The sequence below is a fragment of the Pararge aegeria genome, chromosome 2, assembly GCF_905163445.1.
Source record: "Pararge aegeria chromosome 2, ilParAegt1.1, whole genome shotgun sequence".
NCBI lineage: Eukaryota > Metazoa > Arthropoda > Insecta > Lepidoptera > Nymphalidae > Pararge > Pararge aegeria.
In genome coordinates, this window is record NC_053181.1 from 1,996,550 (window position 1) to 2,021,457 (window position 24,908).

Genomic DNA, 24,908 nt, shown 5'->3' on the forward strand with positions numbered 1-24,908 from the left:
TGCGAAAGTGTGTTGTTTGTGTCATCATCATCCAATATGAATCCACTGCTGGACATAGGCAGTTTTTAAGCAGTGCCAAGTTTCGGCTCCAACGCCCATCGGTCCTCCGACAAACGTGACCGGCCCACTACCACTTCAGCATACTAGCCCTAAGAGCTACGTTGGTTACTTTGGTCCTTTGACGAATTACTTTGTTCTGAAGTTTGTCCTTCAAAGAAATCCCAAGCTCGTCGTCCTCGTCGCTTTGCGTGCTATGTAGAGAGCTATCTCTCCATTGCAGGCAAAGCGAATTGAAGTTTAAAGTTTAACATCAGTAACAGTGTCCACGTTTCGGCACCAAATGTATGTCCTTCCATGTCTTGATTTTTGGCACAGAGTTACTTAAAAGGACGGACAGTAACATGGGCTTATTATTTCTGTAAACCGTAATAAACGCAGACAAAGATCAGCATCGCAAGCATCTGCTTTGCATCTGCGATGCCCACCTCATTAAAATTGGAAAACCATCGCCTATTAAACAGAACAGAACTTCTCGAAGCAAGAAACAAGTCCTACAAATTGTCACCCTGGACCCAACAACCTGAGGCGTATGTATGTGAATGTAGTGCGATGGCCAGCCACACATTTTGACTGGTATGTGAATGTAGTGCGATGGCCAGCCACACATTTTGACTGGTATGTGAATGTAGTGCAATGGCCACCAACACATTTTGACTGGTATGTGAATGTAGTGCAATGGCCAGCCACACATTTTGACTGGTATGTAAATGTAGTGCAATGGCCAGCCACACATTTTGACTGGTATGTGAATGTAGTGCAATGGCCACCAACACATTTTGACTGGTATGTGAATGTAGTGCAATGGCCAGCCAAACATTTTGACTGGTATGTGAATGTAGTGCAATGGCCAGCCACATATTTTGACTAAGGAGTAGAGTTTGTGAAAGTCTAACACCTTTTAGAGTTAGGGTGATAAGTTCTTAAGTTTGGCTCTTGATGAGATGTGATAACTTTTTGACAGTGCGTGTCATATGGATTTGGCGACATTTTACATAAAAAAAATTATGATGGCATTTACTGAAATTGACTAATAAAAATGCTCTCATTACACAATTTCATGATGTAACACAGTCACATTTCTACGGCTTAATAATTCATGCTAACCTAAGAACAATGAATAAATGCGAAAGAACTACCGGTCAAAACTTGTAACTATAATGTGACAGAAATCTTTACCACTAAGTCCAACTTTCGAAGATTGCGAAACCAATTTTAAACTTTAATCACAACAATCTAACGTTAATAGTGCTAATAGTATTTTATCTTGTATGTTCATTGAAAATTAAAAGCGATAGATAAGGTTATCTTATCGAATCTAAATTAAGTCAGCCGACCATCAAAAATACATCACTTTTAGTTATTAGGTACATAAAAGTAGAGCTTGCGAAATCTAAACTAAATAGATCTGCGGTATTAACATTATAATTGAACCATGTTATCAATAAGCAACATATAATTTTTATCTATGTAGGCTATGCGACAGTTATTAGGAAAACATATATGAAACCAACTTTTTTTTATAGACGAGCGCTTGACTGCAATCATACCAGATGATAAGTGATGATGCTGCCTAAGGTGGGGCGGGCTTGCCTAGAAGATGCCTATTCACTCTTGATTTGAAGGTACTTATATTGCAGGTACTGGGGAAAATGGAAGCTGGAAGGGCATTCCACATCCTTGCAGTGCGAATTAGAATCGAATACTGACCTGACTGTGATAAAAAGAGTTTTTTTTTAAATTTTCAATTGAAAAGAAAGAAAAAAACATTTATTCATGTTACAACAAACAGTACATCTTATAATAATAAAGTGACAACATAGTATACAACATACAATGTCTGTGTGTAACACCAGACAGAAAGGGTGTACAGCTCAGCATTTGCCAAGCATTGTACCTAAGTACATGCATGCCGCTGATTTTCAGCTGAGACCATAGTGCCGATACGGCAAACTTAGATAAATAAAAATAATGAAATAAATTAATAAAGTGAAGCAAGGTTAATAACAGGTAACAAACAATTGATGGACCAAGCAGGTAAACGGAAAACCGTTGCAAGCAAGACTTCGCTGGTCACGCAAGGAACACATCTGGCAATGTGTTGCCCTGTGTACACCAACCTAAGGCGTATGCGTTAAGCCACATGTGCCTGTAATTGCACCGGCAACCACGCCCTTAAGACCGGAACACCCCATTGCAATGCTGCTTAGCGGCAGAACCAGCATGGCGATGGTATTTCCCCAGACGAGCTATGTCACAAAAAGCTCAACTACGCATTACCAACCAACAACCGCAACTCTTGGTCACTCTTAACAAAAGGACGGTTAATTTTACGAATTAGCAGTATTAATAAATAAATACACACATGCTTATCTAGCCTCACAGTAAGTGTAGCTTGTGTTATGGATACTAAGATAGCTGATGAATATATTTACGAATATAATACACATAAATCCTTATAATATATAGATAAACACCCAAACACTGAAAAACATTTATGTTCATCACGCAATTTTCCCGTTGTGGGAATCGAACATACCTTAAACTCAGAAAGCAGGGTCGCTGCCCACTGCGCCAGTCGGCCGTCAAATGTTATGTATCGCGGACTTACGCAAAGTAATGCATGCTTCCATCCCATGTACCTACACCTCTATTTATTTATCTGTAGACGTCTCAGCTCGCGCCATTAGCAAATATCTCAAAGGCAAGGCCGTAGAGACCATATTTGCATTTGCCGATTAAGATGGCGCCGACTCAATTAACAAAGTTTTATATACCCAAGTGATAAACCTATTTTTCCACCTCATCATAATCCGCAGCCTATCAACTTCCCACGGCTGGGACCGACACGCTCTTCCAGTGCGGGTTGGTGGGCTTTAACAGCAGTGGGCATAATCCGAACCAAACTATAAATGCCTAAGTTTGTGTGGATGAATGGATGTTTGTTACAGTTTCACGCAAAAACTACTGAACCGATTTCACTGAATTTTGGAATCGAGATAGATTTTACCCTGGATTAACACACATGCTAATTTTAACCTGGGAAAATGTACGGTTCCCGCAATATCCATGAAGAACCAAAAAAGACCGTAAGAAGCCGCGGGCAACATCTGGTACCTTATATAATTTTTGACCCGACCCGGTTTTGGGATTCAAACCCAGTGCCTCTTGGACTCTAGTTGATCATGCTAACCGCTACGTTAAAGAAGCAGTTCCACCATTTTTATACAACCAATTCATTATTATCCTACCGTAATTCAAATAAGATTATGTGTTAATTTCCAAAGTAAGAAATCAGCGACAGCCAAATAATCTTTAACATTAGCATTAAATGTTTATATGGTATGCATTAAATTATATCGTGTTAAAGTAAATTTATAAAGTGGATAACTAAATAAACTTTTGATAACTATAAATTCATATTTGCCAGATATTTATGTCCATGACATTGGAGTTGGTGGGTATTTTGATATTATTACGACTGCATTATCGATGCACCGCAGTCCTACATGGACTCGAACGATGCAAAGATACCTCCCGGTGACTTAGTCGTTTATCAATCGTTTCCCGCCATACCTTTATTGTATGAAGCAATGTCTACATTCCACGACATAAATCTACTTCGACAGTCTCAATGTTACATTGGCAATTTAACATTAACACTTTATCATACAAATTCCAGTACTCATAGGTGTGGTCCAATATTAATTTAGGCGAGACGAGTGGACATTGAATCTTACAAATGTGCTATAAATTTGGTTTTTATGACAGGTTCACGCTAAAAAAATCTTGAATGTAAAATAACCTATGTAACATTTAAGTTTCGCGATAATCCTTTTAAATAGGTTTATGTATTTAAATATTTTGAGGTAAAATAAGAAACTATTGTGGGACGTTCACGGTCGACATTTATGTCCGTTTTAAGTTATTTAAATATCATTTACTTCAGCGGTGAAAGAAAACATCGTGAGGAAACCTGCATGCCTGAGAGTTCTACAACAAACATAAGAAGCAATGAGATGAGACAAACTTATGCCTCTAACATAAATTGGTCTCGTTTTACACTAATTTGGTCTCAGCAAAGTCAAAGTAGCTTCGCTCTATAGATTACAGCGTTATACAATAAATGTAATGAACACTACGAAAAACGTTGCCTTGTATTAAAATACGAGCTCATAAAATCACATGAAAAAAATATAATGAACACGGCAATTATAAAACACCAAATGTAATGAATGAAAAACACGAACACAATAGCAATAATAAATTGGAGTTCAAATAAAATATAGGACGCGCGATAATGACCTTTATTCCAATGTCAATAGCTTGGATTTTCATCAGGTTGTAAAAGCTACTTGAATTATAATGATTCAACCTTTTTGCGCAGACACATGTTCTACAACTTGTTTACTTAATGATGAAACCTTATTGTTATTGAGATATGTTATCAATAATACTGTTATCGCAATAAATTCTACACTCGCGAATTGTGCCGTATTAAATTCATTAATAGTAATTTATTGTGAAATGGTGTACCAAAATAAATTCTACACTCGCGAATTGTGCCGTATTAAATTCATTAATAGTAATTTATTGTGAAATGGTGTACCAAAGCGCCACTTAAATCTTTCTTAAATTGGTACTTTGCATGCCTACTTATTCAAAAATAAAGTTACATCTAATCAAAGGCATAATGTCAAGAATTTTCCCTAAAATCAGATATTAGATTAATAAAAAATATTAAATCTGAAACTCGTTCTACTTATAAAATTGTGCAGAAAATGTTAGCATGCCACTTAAAACGACCTTGCATTTGCCTTAAAGGTTGATGCCAACTTTTTGATCGACTTGATAAATATTTTCAACAAGTCTTTAAAACAATTTAAAATTCCTCAAAATTACGCCTCTAGGTCTGTTTTAAGCTAGAATAAATAAAACATTTATTTACTTATTCACTAGTATTTGATATATGAAAAGTTAGGCATTAAACTGACCTACAGAAAATACCTATGTATGTGTTTTTTAAAGTTTTTTCGTCATGCTGTTTCAGAAAAAAATACTTTTGTATTTTCACAAACACTTGTGACATCTACACACACAATACTTCTTACTATAATCGTATCGGTACGGAACTTCAATCGGAACACAGCATCCTCATCCTGTTGTATTTCCACGTTGACTGCAATGAAGTTATCAATGTAGCTTTGAATACATATAATAATAGTAATATTTTTATCTAACTGTATAACTGTTCGCACGCAGTACAGTTCAAATTTGCCATTGGAAGTTAAATCATCATTATGATTCAGTTTATTGAAAACCTTTTCAGGGGTTTAGAATAGTACACAAGTATCACACAATTTTATATCGTTTTAATATTTTGAGAATGATGAATGATGTGAAAATATAAATGATGGAAATCATTTGTAATGATAAATCAATTAAATTAAGCAATGTTTTTATTGGGAAACAATAATTTATTAACATCTCCAATTATATTTTATGTTTAAACTATATAGCGATTATAGCATTATATCATTTAACTATAGAATTCGTTAAAATTCAAAGTCTTTCTCGAAGGTACATGTGACAATAATGTTCAAGTTAGTAATAAAAATGTATCCGTCCACGTATCTTAATACATTGTATATTCAGCGATGTTAACTTATTTGCATATTAACACGTGGATTCTAGCAATAATAGCGTCATACATCACACATTTTAGGAAACTTACTCAAATCAGAAGTGGTTTCTCAAATACGATGCCAAGTTCTTGCTAAAATAATAGAAAGATAAATTCTTTATTGCACACAGTTAAGGGATAAAGATAATATATGTTGAAAACAGAAATACAATATATATATAATATATAATAAAAAATAAAAATGCGCAAACGCAGTCTTATCGCTTTAAGCGATCTCCTCCAGACGACTTAATGAAAGTAGAAAATGATTATGGAAGATTTTATTTATAGAGGTTAAAATTGTTGTACAATTTAGAAGTAAATGTATGCGCCCAAATATTATTATATTTAATCTGTCAGTTCAAAGATTGTTATTCATTAAAATCTGGGAAGAATAATGCCGGGCTGAGGAAACCTCCCTGCAGAATGTACAGAGATGCGGGCGGAATTAACTCGAGTTGTTATATGTAAGTTAACATCAAACTCATAAGTAGTTAAAAATTATTTGTGTATTTCAGGAAGATATCTAACATAATATTCTTCAACCCCAAAGCGTGGGAAGTACGAACAAAAAGTATAATTGGTCGATACATAAATCAACGTATCAATAAACTCGAATCGCAATATCATTACTCATATTTCATGAATATGCAGCAGCTAGATCATATTATGACATCATTTTATGCATAATCGATTCTGAGTATTAGAAACGATTATGATTTCAATCGGCGTCTCAATCTCACTGTTACGACAGGTCTTCAGTCCATACAATATATCTAGGTTTTGATTCCAGTTGAACAACTATTTAGTTAATTTCTTTATGACAACGATTATCCGAAGGGGGAGTAGGTTACTTATAATATGGCTAACCAAAGTTTTCATGATCTATAAATACAAACATATTAAGTAATTATTCGCTACTAGTTTCAAATATTCACTATCCTATTAATATTATAAACGTGAAGGTTTGTGAGTAAGTATAATTTCATAGATTTTTGTTGCTGTTTCACGCAAAAACTTTTCAACGGATTTAACTGAAATTCAGAATGCAAATATATTATACTAGATGACCAAAAAATCATGGTTTCCGCGTGATTTGAGAAACACTGAATTTTACGTCGATAAGCTATAGTTTGCCACAACGAACTTCCCCCAAAATAGATTTGTAGTAGTAGCTGCGCTCGGCGGTGTTCCCTGTACACGTAAATGCTTTGAAAAAAAATACGAGTGCAGACTAACTTACCGCGAGTAACACCAGGAGGCGCAACTAGTTTTAAGAACGTCTGTTCTTTTTGGACTCTGGGACTTGAATAACCAATTAATTTAAGTTGATTCCCATTGTAGCTATGACTCTGAGGGTACCAGCTTTGACGCTGTGTCAACTTGTATGGCTAAGTTGTTTTTTTTTACATTATGCACTACATGTACATTTCTAACAAATTATTAAGTTTTTTCTTGGTAGTTTAAGTTTCACTTAAGATTGCTTACGTGATCCGTAATTAAAATTATTTTCGATCTCATCTCATCAATTAATTTAATTTATTTTTTCAATTTTAATTACTTCCTGTGAAAGGAAATTCTAGTGTTAGTAATTGGTCACCGTAATTTATACTAATGATTAAATTCATAACCAATTAGATAATTAGACGTAATGATGAGTTTTTAGAATAAAATTAGTCTGTCATTAATTAATGTATCAAATTAAAACCAGACTTCAATAAAATGGTAATTAGTACGCAAAAATTTCATCCACTTTTTATTACTTTTCAATCACTCGTTCTTTCATTATAATTTAATACCACTTCATAACTTTTTTATAGCTAAGTATGTTTAAAGAGAGCTACCAAAGGAACATAGCTATTTTGTACGGATTTACCATGAAATCACTACTTACTTTCGGATGAAAACTCAGGGCACGTCAGCAAACAAGAGAGATAAATATAATATCAAGAGATCGGTCGGATCGTAACTTGGACAACAAATTTAAAACTGCTTTTTTAAATGCCTTGAAAATCCTTTAAACTTCTGGGATATAAATCATCCAATGTGCTTTAACAAGATGGAACTTAATTCGTTTTTTCAAGATGGCGCTGTGGTTGTGCAGAGCTATTTTGCATTATTAAATAATTTTAAAAGTTAAATGTCAAATCGTTAATTTTTGTAAATTGTAAAGAAAACGAAAACTACCAGTTTTCGTTTTCTTTAGGATTAAATGATTATCATTTAAAAAACATTATTGTGAATAAGTTATTCACGCACACTCAAGAAAATATATTTTTTTTTGAAATTTAAATATTGACGTGTGATATGCAGTCTCCAATATGAGTGTTCTAAACTTGGTTTTAAATTATATTGTAGTGTAAGTAGTTTTCTACCGGAAACTAAGGAGTTGTAGACTTTGAGATAGTAATGACTACCAAAATTTTAAGTTTAAATAAAATTTTAAGTTTTACTACAGAACCCCAAAAAAAACATTGCGTATATTTACTTTAATAATATTGTTATAGCTAATGGAGAAAAACGACCTTAACTGGCAGCGTCTAAACAAATATAACACGCAAACATTACCACAACCACACAGCACAGACGATAAAATATATTTTTGAAAGCATAAGATACTCGCACATGAAACAAAATATTCCATAAGAATATCCTTACTTAATTTTATACATGCGAAAGTTTGTTTGTTCGTCGTTCCTAACAACCTAACTACAACTTGATTTTTGGCATAGAGTTAGTAAAAAGGACGGAGTTTAACATAGCCTTTGTAGAAAATGTAATAATCGCGGACGAAGAAATTGGGCAACAGCTAATATTGTGTATTTTCAACCGACTTAGACTTAAGAAAAGGAGGATGGTTTCAATTCAAATGTATGTTTATTTTTATTGATACTTGATTACAATACCAAAATGATAACCTCTAAGGTGGTCGCAATTTGGTGAAGATCTATTGAAGGAATCCTGAAAAAAGTAAGGGAACTCTTCAAATGTTATAGGTACACCAGCGTTTTAAGTATTTTTTAATGTAACTTAAGCATTTTATTTCGAAATTAAACACGCCATTTAAACACGTCAAACTGATGTTTAGGACCAAGGACGTCCTACGAAACTAAAAAATAATAAGTATTACTCTAGTTGCGCTTATGATTATGGTATAAATAGGTGAGCTATTTATGCTCGTGACAATAAAGGAGCTAGAGATCCCGCAGATCTCCTCAACCATTAACGCACCCGGCTTCGGGAAAAGCAATATTTTGTAGAAGGCTATGAGCAGTTAAGAATTGAATATTATAACTAAGATATTATTACAAACCTACCCACTAAAAATAGTGAAAAAACCGACATTACAAATAAATAGTAAGAAATAAGAATTTTCTACAACATTTCTAGGTCGATGCCAATTAAAATGTAGAAAATTACTACTATTTATTTGTTTATTTTACATCTTACGTACGGCAGGCCCACTTACACTAACTAGATGGAAATACATAATTTATGCATAACTAACACAAATTTATGGAAGATGACATTAAACATTATAAATGACATGCTATTAATATAGTGTTCTATAGTGATACTTTGCGAATATTGAAGTAAAGATCATTGAATATTCTCAGAGTACCTCAAAAATTTACGGAACAATGCTGTCCACTGTCATGGAATAGATCCCAATGAGCATTGCTGTCAAAGATCGCTTTGAATGACAACAATGAACGCGGTATAGGTGCCATGCTTCGTGCAACAGTGTTACAGGAAGGAACTACGAATATTTTTTTTTCGTGGACGAAATTTACTGTCTTTTGAGGCACGGATACACACACAGTTAGTTATAAGCATCTAGAGCATCGACGTCTCCTCGTAAGATTTGGCACATTATTTATAGTTAGTCGCAAGTCGGTCTGTTCTCCAGGAAGTTGAACCTTAAGCAACCTAAAAGAAATTTGATAGGGTACATAAAGGGATAATACCCATAGCAGCATACTATATAAAAGGCATTACAGCTGAACATTTTCCTTACAGAATATCGTTATGTTTTCGCAATTTCTCTTGCACAGGTGTTAACAAGATGAAAGTTAAACATTTGAAAGTTGATAAAAATGATAAACAATGCATGGCGAGATTTGACGATCTAAGAGCTGATTATATAATGAATAAACAGTGGGCTAGTTGGTGGCATGTTAAACGACAGGATCACAAGATCCTAGATTCGAATCCCAGGTCAGGCCAAAAATTGTTTAGCGAGTTTGTCTGTCTATGAGTACCAGACGAGATACGGAATCGGCGTTGCCTCGGAAGGCAAGTGAACTGTTGACCTTCCACCAGTATTAGCTTCTGAGTTTTACGTGTTTACCACAAGAAAATTATAGCTTACTTTTTAAGCCTTACCTATTTAAACCAGGCTTTGACATCGTGACATTGGAGATAAGTAGCAGGAAGCCTGACTCCAATAGAAAACCAATAGAACCAATAGAGTCAAAAAATCCGATGCTCAACACCGGGAAAAGTAGGATAGAATACGCTTTATAACGTTTAGTTTACGAAGAAGAAAAAGCTTTAAGCCAGGCTCAAAAGTCTAATTTGCCTTAACCTTACTTGAATTTGCGAACCTTTATGAAATAATAAAGAAATCTAAAAGTTCAATAACGCCTCTGAGATATCATTGCCATCTCAGAGCCACCATCGGGTTTCCAAACTATATTTCGTAATATTGGATAGAAGCAAGCGTTACTTTGCGGAAATCCGTGATATATTATGAAAATAAGGCTTAATTTGCTATAGTCGAAAACCAGGAGAATCTGTATGGTGTAATTTATAATTTCCTCAATCCGAATACTCCGCACCAAACAGATCTTCGGCAATGTACTCTCTACGCACGTTTCGCTCCGAAACCGGATCGTACTCAGGAGATGTTAACTTTACAATGAATAGTAGTTGATTTTCATAATATATTTCGTAAGTTATTTTGTTAATAAATTTTATAAAAATGATACCATCGCCTTAAAAGTTGCACTAAATCATCTCTTTAAGCAATATTTAGGCTAACTTTCCCACGTGCTACAACTTCCTACTAAACATGGAAGCGTAGTTCATTAATTTCACAAAGAGATAAAAGGAAAAAATAGCAGAGTCAGTCGTATAACATTTATAACAAGCTCGTCTCTGTGTTGCAGAATCTTATGCAACGTTATTATGAATTACAATTATCATATGTATGACTTACATAACCTAATCACTGCATCCAGTGTAATAATTGGTGTACACTTTCATTTTGAGTTAGAAATAAAATATTTCTGCACATGGGCAATTTTTTAAATTACGAACCTAATTTGCTCAATAAGATTATGTTTCGTACATTAGTAGCTGTTACACGCGACTTCGTCCGCGTTTGTTATGTTATATTAAATTAAATCTATATCCAAGATGCAAACTTTATATGTGCAAAAAAAAATCAAGATGGGTTTTTTAAGTTTTAAATAATCGTTGGACAAAGCTTGAAGGCCGAGTCCAAGGCCGTGGGTTCGATTACCACAACTGTAAAATGTTTGTGTGATGAACATAAATATTTTTAGTGTCTGGGTTTTTATATGCATAGTTTAAGTATTTATGTATATTATTCATTAAAATATTCAATAGGCATCTTAGTAGGTCCCACAAAACCAGCTGCGCTTGCTTTGGGGCTAGATGACGATGTGCTTATTGTTGTAGTATTTTTGTTCATTTATGTATTAAAATAAAAAAGAAGACACAAAAGATTCCTAAGAGATTGAAAAACATTTCCTGAACCTATTATTGTATTAGGTATGTAATATTTTGTATCGTAGGAAGGTAGGTAAGTACTTACTACTTAGAACAACGTACAACTTAGTACTTTAAAATGTCGTGCTAACAATAATAACTTAACTCGAAAATTTTATTAACAGTAAACTAGTGAAAAAGCCAAAGCTAAATTTAAAACTAGCCCGTATTCCTTAGCAATTAAGTCGTTAGTCGTGTAAACAGATACTGTTCACAAAGGTCTGCTTATCATCCGCCCGTACAAGCACTAATACACTTGCACCGGTTTCTGTTACTCGTATTACAAGAAATTGAATATAAATGATGGGATTTCCTTTACATTTACATAACAGTTCACATATTACACTATCGCAAGACGTTATTATGTCTGTGCGTTCTGATTTATCGGGCGTTTATATCTAATGTTTACTAGATGTACGACTTCTGTGTGTATGACTATGTTGGTATTTCTGTGTGGTAGAGTCACTACAAACATAAATACTTGACGGATCAAAAGTGCTTATTAAGTGCCTGCTTGAAATAAATGAATTTTTATTCGATCTGTTGCTCAGTGAAAAACAAAAACAAATCAGTAACACAGTAACCGTACTTTTTCCAGGACAAAAAGTAGCCTATGCGCTATTCTAGGGTGTTTTCTATCTGTGTGCAAAATTTCATCCAAATGCGATCAGCCGTTCTGGCGTCATTGATTAACAAACATCCACCCATCCAACCAAACTATATCTATATATATAATATGCGATATATATATAGATATAGTAAAGTATAGGTACATGAAGCTGTGATAGCGCAGTGGGTGGGAGCTCGACTTCACTTTCGGGGGGCCGAATTCGAACCCCAGCACGTACCTCTAACTTTTCTAAGTTATGTGCGTTTAAGTAATTAAAAATATCACTTGGTTCGACCTTGAAGGAAAACATCGTGAGGAATCCTGCATGCCTGAGAGTTCTACATAATGTTCTCAAAGGATGTGGAGTCTACCAATCCGCACTGGGCCAGCGTGGTGGACTACGGCCTTAACCCCTTCTCATCATGGGAGACCCGTGCCCCGTAGTGGATCGGTAATGGGTCGATATGATGATGAAAGTATACTTTACTAGCAACAGCCCACGCCTTCGTCTGCGTTTGTTTTTGTTTTTAAAGCATCTTGGAACAGGAACAGTTAATTTGGTTCTGTGCATGCAATTAAGGAGTAGTTCTACAGATATTTTCAATTTCTTTTTTTAAAGTCTGTTATATTCAGACATAGGTGTAGTCTTTAAAAAAAACTGTTTCGTTTATCTATAGCCTATAATTTTTTAAAACTAGCAATAACTTCTAAAAAGGATGTTCAATTGGTAAAAAAAAAAGTATTTTACTATTTATTTATTTAAATAATAATAAACACTGCGATACTAATGTAAGTTGTAACCCACTATTATTTCCACCGGCGATTTAATAAAACTTTAAAGCACAAAAGCTGCTTTTGCTAATTTACTATGTTAGTCAGTTATATTCTTAGCCTCTGCTACTTTAGTTTTTTTGGTGAACAATGGTTAAAATACGTCCGGTGCTTTCAGAGTCTATTGGGTGCAAACAAACAAAAAAACAAATCTTTTCTCTTTATAGTATTAGTATAAAAGTCTAGATTAAAGGTGTTTTCCAAAAACCACGATATAACTACGGTATTTTGTTACGTGAATTGTGATACCTTTCATAACAGAAATGTCACAAATTACATTGAATTGTCGAGCAAAAGTTGTATGAGTATCAAAAAATCTTGTCTAAAATAACTGGATTATACCTACGCTATATCTAAATCACATAGAGCCTCCAAAATTCTCAATGAAACATATCATTGCAAAACAATGATAAAGTCGCAGTCTATTTGGAAGAAACAATAGCGCCGTGGCGCAACTTCTGCGATCCGCGTAACTGATCTACTCACTGACTTGCCCTACAAATGTTGTGTGTACTTGACATTCATTGACGTTCATTTTGTCGAAGGCAACAAAGCTCGCTATCAATCAAAGATATGAAAAACCCTCATTTCTATTTATATCCCTTGTTTGGTTGTTGGGAGTTTTCCGGGGTTTTTACTTTTATCAGGCTGACTAATCTAGTTCTCTCGGCACTTTTCAACAATATAGTAAGCATTATCTAGAAACAGATGCTCGATTTACATTCCGATAAGTACATTAAGCTCATTATCAGCGTGTTCTCAAACCAATAGCCAAGATCTGTCTACTTTTGACGAAAGGATTAGGAACACGATGACAAAAAAATTCCAAGAGCACAACAATAATCCTTCCAAGATACCATGCGTCAATATGAAGTGTTATTTTATAAATAAACTTGAATTCAGGGGGTTTTCAAAATAGGACTGTAAATGATAATACCGATATAGAAATCCGCTCGATCGATAATTATCATTAGGAAGTAGATTGGGTGACCTTCAAGTAGCACACACACTATCCGTTCCCGATCCGTCCGTGGATTCACCGTGGGTAATGCCTGCAAAATAAGCGCTTCAATCATCTTTGATCGCAGCATCAAGCTAAGGCAGCGCCCTGTTCAGCCAACTTAAAAAAAAGTTAGAAATATGTAAAAGGGTGCCTGGCCTCCAAGTCAGAAAAAAAAGGTTTTTTTTTTATTTATTTATTTAAGTAAGTGACTTTAAAGTTTTTAAAAAATAAAAAAAGTTTTTTTTTTTTATTTATTTATTTAAGCAAGTAGTTTTTTTATATTGTGAGATAGGCTCGAGTGTCGTGTCTCATGTGCAACAATGATGAGGTATACATTTAGTCACAATTATTACCACTTAATTAGTCACTTTCGCCTAGTTCTTCTGTAAGTAGCTTTAATTTTAGGATCTACTTAAAATAGTTTTTAAGGTAGTAAAAATATCTGTAGTTAACAAAAAGTTTATTCTTTCTTTGTTTGTTAATGTAATTCCGATGTTAGCTGCAGATAAGTCGTAACAGTAGACAGTATAAGATGGATCACCGCAGAAGTGTTGTTAAGCTCCTGGCTCTTACTCAATTCTAATCCATCAAGTAATCGTATTGTTTACCGTTCGCATTTCTTACGTTACGTCAGATGGTAAAGATAAAAGAATCACAAAACTGTGTGGATTTAGTTCTGTCGCAACATTTGATCACAGCAATGTAATGTTTGGCACATTTTTGAATAAAAACATATTTGCTTATTTTTGTTGTTTTCTTACCTCACAAATAACTCGTCTACTACTTTATCGAGTTCTTTGGTGATTGGGGGTTCTCTTTTTTTTATTATTTTAACTAGTGATGGTGTAATATTTTAAATTACAGAAGTTGACCTATGTGTTTAAAAAAGTTTCGTAGTATTTAAAAGCTTTAGCAATCAACTCATATTCAAATCTTAAAGTGCACAACAATCTAAATCCTAATTGTATTTAAATTCAAAATTTAAAATTCACATTCAAAATTCATTTATTTCAAGTAGGCCTAATATATTAGTCTATTACTTAAAATTGCCTGAACAAAACCTCGCATGTGTGTGTAAAAGAATAAATACAAACGTAAATACAAAAAAGAAAGTGGTAATATAATACGTGCATTTTTAAATATAAAATATACATATTCAAATTTACTAAGATTTTTTTTATCATCCGTATGCATAAAGCCGACCGTAAACAAAGCTAAAATAATGTATTAAACACGTAAAATCCATTTAATATTTTCTTGTTAAAATCTTTCTTAAAAATCTAATCTGCATCTTATAATAAGTTCAATATAGTTGAAATTCCAAGCATTGCAATAATCCTCAAACACAAACGTACAGACTTCAGCAAAAAATCGTAAACCAATATATTACGACTCCGTTTCAATATATTAAAATATACAACTTTAGTACTTAACTTGTTACATTTAAGAGCGATTATTCTTAGAATGTTGTTCAACACCTGCGATAATACGTTGATAAAAACCCGAGGAGTCTCTAAGTAAAGTTAGATTAAGTTCAAGGTGATCGTCTAACCGAACAAGAAAAAAAGACTATTTTAAACTCCATGGAAATGAACAGCATACGTCGTAAACTCTTGATTATAATCCGGCAGTAGCGGGAATTAGTTACTGACGATCTCCCAGTTGGTCATATAAAATAATAATAAGTTGGCATAACCTTGTAACAGCGAAGTATGAACATTGTTTTGTTTCTGATTTAACATTAAATTTAGCACAAAATAAATAAAATTGTTTGTAAAAGTTTAAAATCAACCAATTGACGTCCACTGCTGGACGTAGGTCTTTTGTTCCACAAGTTCCACAATACACGGTCCCGCGCCCGGGCCGTTTGTCTCCAGCGGCTCCCAGCGACTCGATGACATCTCGTTGGGGGCTGACCTACGTTTACCGGTAAGACCGCATATAATAAAATGTATATGATAATCAATGCATTAATCCACTTTAATTGTACACCAAAAAAGTTGTTACAGAATGGATAATCAATAATTATTAGTGAGAAATGAACAATGTATATTTTTTTAATTTTAAACAAAGGCGGCACGTCGAAGTTGCATCGTCCATTCAATCTCGACGATCTCATAAATTTCTGACCGAAACTCGAATATACGAGAAAGTTTTTATGTCTGTTTATTACCATTTCACTGCTTAACCACAGAACCGACCTTGATACATTTTGACAAAGAGAGAGCTATAATATGTATTAAATTTGATGCTTACATTTAAATAAAGTTAACAGGAACACATAATTCTAATTAAAATTAAATGTATAGCACAATTATTGATATATTTAGTTTAAATTATCCAATTATACTTCATTTAAATCAAATGTTCTCGTATAACAGCTGATGTCCGTAAATTGCACAGCATTGAGTTTCTGCTTTTAATAGCTCCGATATTTTTACGTATTACAAATTTACTTCTTGTATACATTTTCATAACTGATAAAGCCTAATGGTTTTTTTTTTTATTTCACTTCAAGTTAACCCTAGAATGCAACCTGACCTGGTGGTAAGAATTGATGCAGAAAGCTAAGATGGTAAAGATGGAAGCGGGCTAACCAGTCAGGGGTTACAAAGCAGTTAAAGTCAAATGTTTCTGTATTGACATTTCTATAGATGACAAAGGATGCATAGGTATGTGTACTAGGTAGTGAGATGATAGCGGTAACTATATTCGTAAACTTGAAAGTAAAGCGAGGATTCCGAATCCGCCCTGGTATTATTGGCAAGGGAGTTTTTTTATTCCACTTTAAGTTAGTCTGAGATTGTAGCGATATCAACGCGGCTTCGTGCCGCAATACTAGATCGCTAAGAGTCTTTGTCTGTGGGGCGATACAAGACAGACACAAATAATGAATATTCCTGAATTTGCCTTGCCCCTGTCAAAAATTGTATTCCTGGTATTCTGGTGATTGAGCATTTAAACCGGAACTTTTTATTTATGGAATATTTACACACTACAACATGCCAGAGCGGCGGGTCTAGGTCGTCACGTGTATGCAAATCATTAGGAAATTGTTGGTAACGTTGTGTGCGTTAAAATTGAATATAATTTGCGCCAGCATGACGATTATACTAATTAGACAAACGACTGGCACCAATGAACAAAAGAAACGATCGTTAAAATAAGTGAAGCTAATTCAAAACCACTATAGAAAATTGAGAATAAAATATTACTTGAACATTAGTCCAAATTAATGCCGGTATTGATTTCACAATAACCGCTGATTAAACAATGTTACTCTGAACATCTCTCGTTAATGTCTATGCTTCGTTAATTATTGCTAAGTGAAGTAATTAACTATGCGGTTAGTTCTACCGATTAAGTTACAATACCATATAGCCGGACACCAGAGTAGTAACATATTTTTACATAACAAATCTTTAACTTTTCTTATAGGCCATGATGTTTTTAATTATTATCAGTCATATAAAATAATGCATTATCCTAAACACACAAGCCTCAAAGGAACTGACTGGGTTATTTGCTGTTCAAGATACATAACTGGCAATGGACTTTTTGAATTGTCTTTGACTTTTTGGAAACTTTATCAAGTTTTCTGGAAAATGAATATTTAGGACGTTATAGCCTCCAAAAAAAATCTTGTAAGTTTTATTCGTGACATTGGAATGGACAACAACAAATAATTGCATAAGTTAAAAAAGAAATACTAATACAGTCAAAACCGTTTATGGCGACATCGTTTAGAACAATATACCGGTTAAATTGACCAAAATCAAAGGTCCTGGCTGAATACTACTTGACCGCCTTATCGGAAAACATTGGTTTTTACGACATTGTTTACTACGACATACCGCATTAAGCGACCACATTTGGTTAATGTTTTCCGAAAATCATATCTGTAGAACGACCGGTTCAGCTGTATTGTAAACAATTCGAATAGGTAACAGTATCCACGTCTGGCACAGTATAATGGTCAATGGCTATTATCGTAAAACTAAACAAATTTTAGGGTCTTTTATAATTCTTAGAAACAAAGCACGTGCATGCCCTAGCCTCAAGGCCCGCTTCGTCATACCTCTTAAGTCTGTTTGTTACTTATCTTTACACAAGACGCACCAAAACATATTGTTGAGTTAACTGTGAAAATTGTAATATGTCGCAAAGAAAACAAATCAATATCAAAGAAAAATCGCGTATTACATACATGTATTGTCTTTCCTATTAATACCTGTCACCGGTTGTTACAACTATCGGTTTTTACGACTAAATATGAGTATTCCCTTCGATGTCGTTATAACAGATTTTGACTGTAATTGGTTTAACCTAGGTACATATTTGTATTACACTATTTCAGAAACGAAAGATCTATAAAATCCTTACTTATGTTATTAATGCAAAAGTGAGTTTGTTTGTTTGTTTGTCCTTCCTTTACTCCGTAACTAAGACACCATCAACTTGATTTTGGTAGAGTTAGTTGACAGGAGGGAGAGTAACATAGCTAAATTTTATTCCAGGAAAAAAACAGTACAACGGGATTTTTAAAAAAAAGTAATAAACATAGATAAGTAAGTCCACAGATAAGCTAGTCCACTATAATGGAAATGAAAAGAAACAGTAAAAATGTATGAAGTGAATATTTTAGAAATCATTTTATTCATATAGTACCCTATTGGACTGAAACGTAAAGAGCGCGTAAAGTCGCAAAATTGCAAAATTAGCCGCTTTCTTCCACTCGGCGGGGACTTGCTCCACTTCTCCATATCACAATCACTTCGTTTTCACGTTGCGTGCTTCTCCTAATATATCGCCACATTAATCTTGCCCCGGGGATATGATTTCTCTTGTCATTGTTCAAGCTTAGCCTTACTTATCGCTCAGTTTCATTATAATACGTGTTATTATCGCTGTTGGGTGTTTCCTATTAAATTGATCTACGTTTTATTGAGATATGTAATTTTACATTCCGCAATATTGCCACGGTAACTCCTCAATCGTTCATATTATGTAAGCACCCTTCTGAATGCTCACGAAATCTCTTATCTTTAAATTCAAATTTTGAATGACACCTGATATCAATCTTGGATGAATAAAATAGTCATTTATTTACTCATCCAACATTTATCACCTACGAATATCTTTTAATTAGGAACGCTAGGATTGTCTTTTTAAATTGTTAACGTAAATTAGGACCATAAACTCTGCATTATGTTAAGTTGAAATAAAAATAGAATTATTTAATCTGTTAAGTTCCAGTGAAGTATCTATCTGTGAAGTTTTTCATCACCAATTTGGTAGATCAAACACTTATGAAGTGTGGGCATAGAAACTATAGTCACATAACTTTCAAATGAAAAGGGAATGGGATTTATTAATTCACTAAAGTACCTAGGCATAATAATGAACAGGAACGAATTAACAAACTTTTTATTTTTTCTCAATGACATTGGTGAACTCAAAAACTATATGTTATGCATATGTAACATACTGTGCGACCGGCTACCGAAAATTTAGCAGGGGTACTAGACAAACAACATTAAGCTAGTCTTAATAGTTAACCGTTTATTAACCGATGGACAAAATAACAAAGACTAAGGAGTGTGAAAATGCCTAAAAGACTATTTGTTGTCTACCTACTATGCAATTGCTATATATGACCTTCGTAACCGGTTAAGGCTAAGCGAGTAGTTCAGGTTTAGAACAATACAATACTACAGGATATAAATAGTCTGTATTAATCGTTTTTGACAGCAACGCGTGCTATCCGAACGAGTTCTGATAGCACGCGTTGCTGTCCGAACGAGTTCTGATAGCACGCGTTGCTGTCAAAAACGATTAATACAGACTATTTATATCCTGTAGTATTGTATTGTTCTAAACCTGAACTACTCGCTTAGCCTTAACCGGTTACGAAGGTCATATATAGCAATTGCATAGTAGGTAGACAACAAATAGTCTTTTAGGCATTTTAGTCATTTATTATGACCGCAAAACAGGTGTAGATTTAGGGCTGCGCTGCAAAGTCTAAAATTACTGCGTTTTTGCTGTGAACCTTTTGCCTTGACGATCTATTAGCGGAGCTAGGTACAAAGTATAAAAAATACAGAGCTATTTAAACTAATTTTTTGATCATTTATAGAACAAATAATCTTATAGAGTTACTTAGATGTATCTAAGTTTTATGCGTATAAATCGTTTACATTTAAGATTATTGCAGATCTCGTTCCATAAGGTTCCAATATGATTAAGTTTATAAGATTCCAAATAATACTTCTTTGTATTTACACGAAAAAACTATCAAATAGATTATCCGGTGATTTTAGTGATTTTTTGGCATAATATTATACTAACAAAAATGCCTTAATAGCATTAGTTTTGTATATTAAAGTTTTATGAATCGTGTTATTATCGGCTTGTAAATGTTACGTATTTGTCAGCGAATAAATATTTTAATCAAAACATTTCTTAGATCGGTTATAAATTTATCCGTTTGGTTATTTACCTACGTTTTAATTCAGTAAGAACATTTTGATCACAACTGAAGAGCCTTAAAGTGAGAAAAACGTACGTCCGGTAAACTTACATATACACGATAACATATCCGTGTATACACAGGTAGGTATGACGTTTGATATTGTAATCTTATTCATTGAAACAGAAGACGAGAATTTTTACGATAAAAACCGAGAAAAATCTGATGATGCATGCAAAATTTCTTAACGCAACACGAGCAAATCTGCGAGACTCACTTTCATCTTCACTGCTCAGAGTACTTTTAATTCTTCCAGTTAATTCGTGAATTGAGATTGAAATAAATTACCGAGACAAATATTGTACCTAGGTATACATCGCATATCATGCATTGAAGTGTTGCAGAGGGAAACTGACATTCCAGATTTTTGCTGCAAATTATTGCATCAACTGTCAAACGTGTGGGACTTAGTTGAGTGAAAGGCTTTCTCCTTCGCATTAAGTACAATAATTAAGTAGTTATTTAACTTCTTTGTTAATCATGTTTAACAAGTTGAATATCTTATAGCCAAAAGCTTTTAGGTATGTACTTTCTTTTTATCTCTTAACATATTTCCGATTTTATTAGTTCTTTAGAAGATGTTTGTGATGCATACTTAACTTAAAAGAAAACGAGTTATCGCTTCAACATTGTTGTTTCTTTGTATAATAAACCTTTGGTGGTCTTCTGAGTCAGAAATGACATCACAATGGCCATTTTTATGTTAGGTTATTTGATGATGTTAGACCCATTTCCTCGTCACCTGAACGAGTTTGTTTCTATCTCTTTAATCTCATTATCTAGCATACAATTATATATTATTATCGGCATCAGTTAACACAGATATGTTATCTCTTATTAATTTAAAGCGTGTAAAGTCTTGTCCATTTATTCATGAAAACGGCATGCTATATAAATCCTTATAAAACCTTAGGAATAATAAAAGTGTAGTAAGTAATAATAGTGTGTGTAAAAGTTATCTCTTGCTATTTTATGCAAGTAATTTCAGCGTAAGTCTTTAATTAAATAACTCAATACTGGAGCTTAAAAAACTTTTGAAGAGATTTCAAAAGATGACTAGGTATAGGCATCTCAGACATAAACAATTAAAATTGACACAATACTGAAAAGAATTTGAAGCTAAAGCTTAGATTTTAAAGTAATCCCAACGTATGTGATTCTAAGTTAAATATTAAGAATGCACTAACCACTTTAATCATTTGTGATTCCGAAGTCGTGAACACGTGATTCAGTTAATGCAACCTGCTAATCAAGTCCTAATTAAACCATTAAACGTCCACAGCACACACACACACTTCTACCAAACTAATTATCGAGTGAGTAGTGGAGGACCATTCGGAAACTCGAGAAATGAGACCAGAGACGAGTGGACGACCGTTTGTTTTTCAACTCGTCCAAGCCACGCGTCGCCTTTGAATGTTTTTAATCAACTTTTTAGAAACCTCGCACTGTTTCACAACACCACGATTCGTTATTCGATAAAACTCATTAACCACTCGGGTTTTTGTTTTTAACTCTGAAAAATGTCACTCGCGTATTGAAAATGTTTTCATGATAACGTGACGAGCGGTACCGGTGACGGTTGGCGCGGCACTGACAAGTCGCAAGTGGCAAGATATCGAGAATGAATGGACTGTGGTGTGTCGAGTAGGCTTGGCCGCGGTGGAAACGTGCCTCTCGCTCAGCCTCTGCGGCCACAGACGTTCCTTAGAGATGTACCCAACCTGTCCTCTAACATCAAACTAATCACTGCTACTGCTACTTTATTACTTTGAGTAGTTGTGGTTATTAGCTTAATTTTTAACTTGAATTTGCTCTTTCTGAAATGTGTATTTTAGCTAATATAGTAAGAATGTCAAAAACAACATGTACCAGCTCCAATGCCCATTGTTCCCTTAAAACTGTGATTTGGGGACGTAAACACCAATTTTTTAATCATCGTCACCGGTTCATGTTAATGAACGGCGATTATCATAAAATATAAAAATAGTTAGCAAAGCAATTTGTCTTATAATATTATAGTTTCATTCGCCAACGCAAAAAAGAGAGTTTTAAATCAATTATTAAAAAGGGATTATGACGGTGCCATTTTCAAATGTAAAAATTCATATTTGGTAGTCGCGTTTTTTATTGATTTTAAATTTTATAGGTATTTTAATCTTTAAATTATGAGTAATTTTGGCCGTATTATTTTGTGGTGTATTTACCTATCCGCACGATCCTATTTATACGCTTTAGGCACAATTTTGACGTTACAAATAGTAATTGACGGATGCATTTCAGATAAGATCCGAATCTTTTCTAAAACAATGAGATGCACCAGTTGAAATATGAGAATGATGAAATCGGTCATGATGACAATAGACAAAAATAAAACGAAAGACTGAATTATTTTAGGTTAACGCACACTTGAACAAACGAATGTGAGTCAAGTCGTGTTAAATAATTCATATAAGAAAACGTCTAAGTAGAAATTCGCTGAAGTTTATACCTATGTGTAAAAAAGTAATATTTTACAGTTGGTCGATCTATCGATAAGTTAGATAAAGTTAATGATTTTCTCGCGGATATATACGGCTTGTTTATATGATTGTTATATGTTGTTATACTTATGATTTTTTTTAAATCAAACAGTATCTAATAAACTAATATACACAACGCGATTAAATTACACATCTAAAGTTCATTTTAGAAAGAGATATCGCAAGTTGCATTTGGCACTCTACTTAATCATAATTCGTTTAAAAGAATTTGCATACAATTCTACAATAAACCACCCATTGCCATCTTGGAGATGTCTCTTAAAAAGTTCAAAGTTTGTATTAAAAGTAAACGTATAGAAGAGTCCTATCTATACTAATATATAAATCTATAGAGTTTTTTATGGTTGTTCCGTTAAAACTATTAAACTATACATCCGATTGAATTGAAATTTTGCATCCATGTAGATGATACATTGACTTAATGGATAGGCTTACTTTTTTATAAGTGTTAAATCTCCGAAGTGTATAGTCGGGGCGTTAATGATTAGAAAAAATCATAAAAACTAAATTTTGAACTCTTTTAGACATTAAATTTGGACAGAATTTTTTTGGGCTATGTTACGAGCAAACAAGAATGTATTGAATGAAGTTTAAATCACAAAATCGGTTACGGGGGTGCTAATGAAAAAAAATGAAAATTTTATACTAATATTCTTCAAATTTAATTTAAATTATTAAAAGACTTAAAATTCAATAAAATTTTCATGTTTGTTAAATTAAGGTCACTTACTATCAGATTTTAGCCCTAGAGGAGATTGTGGGGGCGTTAAAATGATTTATATAATTATAATTGTTGATAACGTCCTAAAGGTTTTTTTATAGTAATAAATGATAGACCAAGCTGTGGTAACCTAATGGTTAGTGAAAAACCATAATTTGTTACATAAACAGAGGAACACTTTGAATGCCATGCAACGAACACATCCTATGAAATGACACCCTTCGGACTTGAACGCAGCTTAGCAGCTTAAATAGGCATGGGGGTAGTAGGGACTTCCCTGGACAAGCTTGGCCACAAAATGCTTTAATAGGTGCTAGGTACTAAAACTTTAAGTGCGTGAAGAAGTGAAGTGTCTATGTAAGATTTGCAGTCAATGATTGCAACTATCTATAATTTCCAAGTAATACTGGTTGCCTCTGGAATTAGTAGGGACATCTTTAGTGCTAAAACACATATCTATATATATAAAAATGTTATGTTGGTTTGTGTAAGCTTCAAAATCTCAAAAAGTTCTGCAATGTTCGGGCTGAAATTTTAGCATGATATATAATACGCATCAAGGATTGTTTTTATCTATTTTTCTCAACCATTCAATCACAATGTGCCACAGCGAAGCGTGGCAGGGTACAACTAGGAATAGTATAAAGGACTAAGTAATCGATAAAAAACCTTGGGTGGGAATTATTGCTCTCTAGGGTGCTTTTTTAATAATTTTAAATGACAATGTGTGATGGTGATAACAAAAAAAAACAGCCGGCTAAGTTAGTTGTGGGCTTCTTCTTAGACGCGCTTGGAACCCTCGTAGCCTTAAGTTTACGAATATGGTTATTGCCATCATCTCACTACCATGTTATTCTCATGTAATGTACGAATAGTGACAAAAGTGCCAGCTATGGGGGGCCCATAGCTGGCACTTGAATAAAGATATTTTTGGCTGAAAAGTGGATCTGTAATCATTTTATTTTATCCATTACCAATCCCTTATCATCATTTTTAGGAATGCGCCACGTCATGAACATGGTTCTCGGCCTTGCTCAACAGCTGCATCCTTCTTAAGTTCGCAAGTTTAGAGCGATGATACCCAAAGTTGATTATCGATGTTGATTATTGACGTCAAGGAAATTCGAGAGGT

At 33.9% G+C, this 24,908-nt stretch overlaps 1 protein-coding gene across 1 annotated transcript in view; it reads right to left on the reverse strand.

The window, feature by feature from the left end:
- Positions 1-22,097, reverse strand: part of LOC120628986 (rho GTPase-activating protein conundrum) — a 93,437-nt gene extending 71,340 nt beyond the window's left edge. The window contains exon 1 of the mRNA XM_039897706.1: positions 21,700-22,097. Within this exon, the coding sequence (XP_039753640.1) occupies positions 21,700-21,711 (12 nt within the window). The 5' untranslated portion in view covers positions 21,712-22,097. The remainder of the gene's footprint in view (positions 1-21,699) is intronic.
- Positions 22,098-24,908: the final 2,811 nt, after the last annotated feature.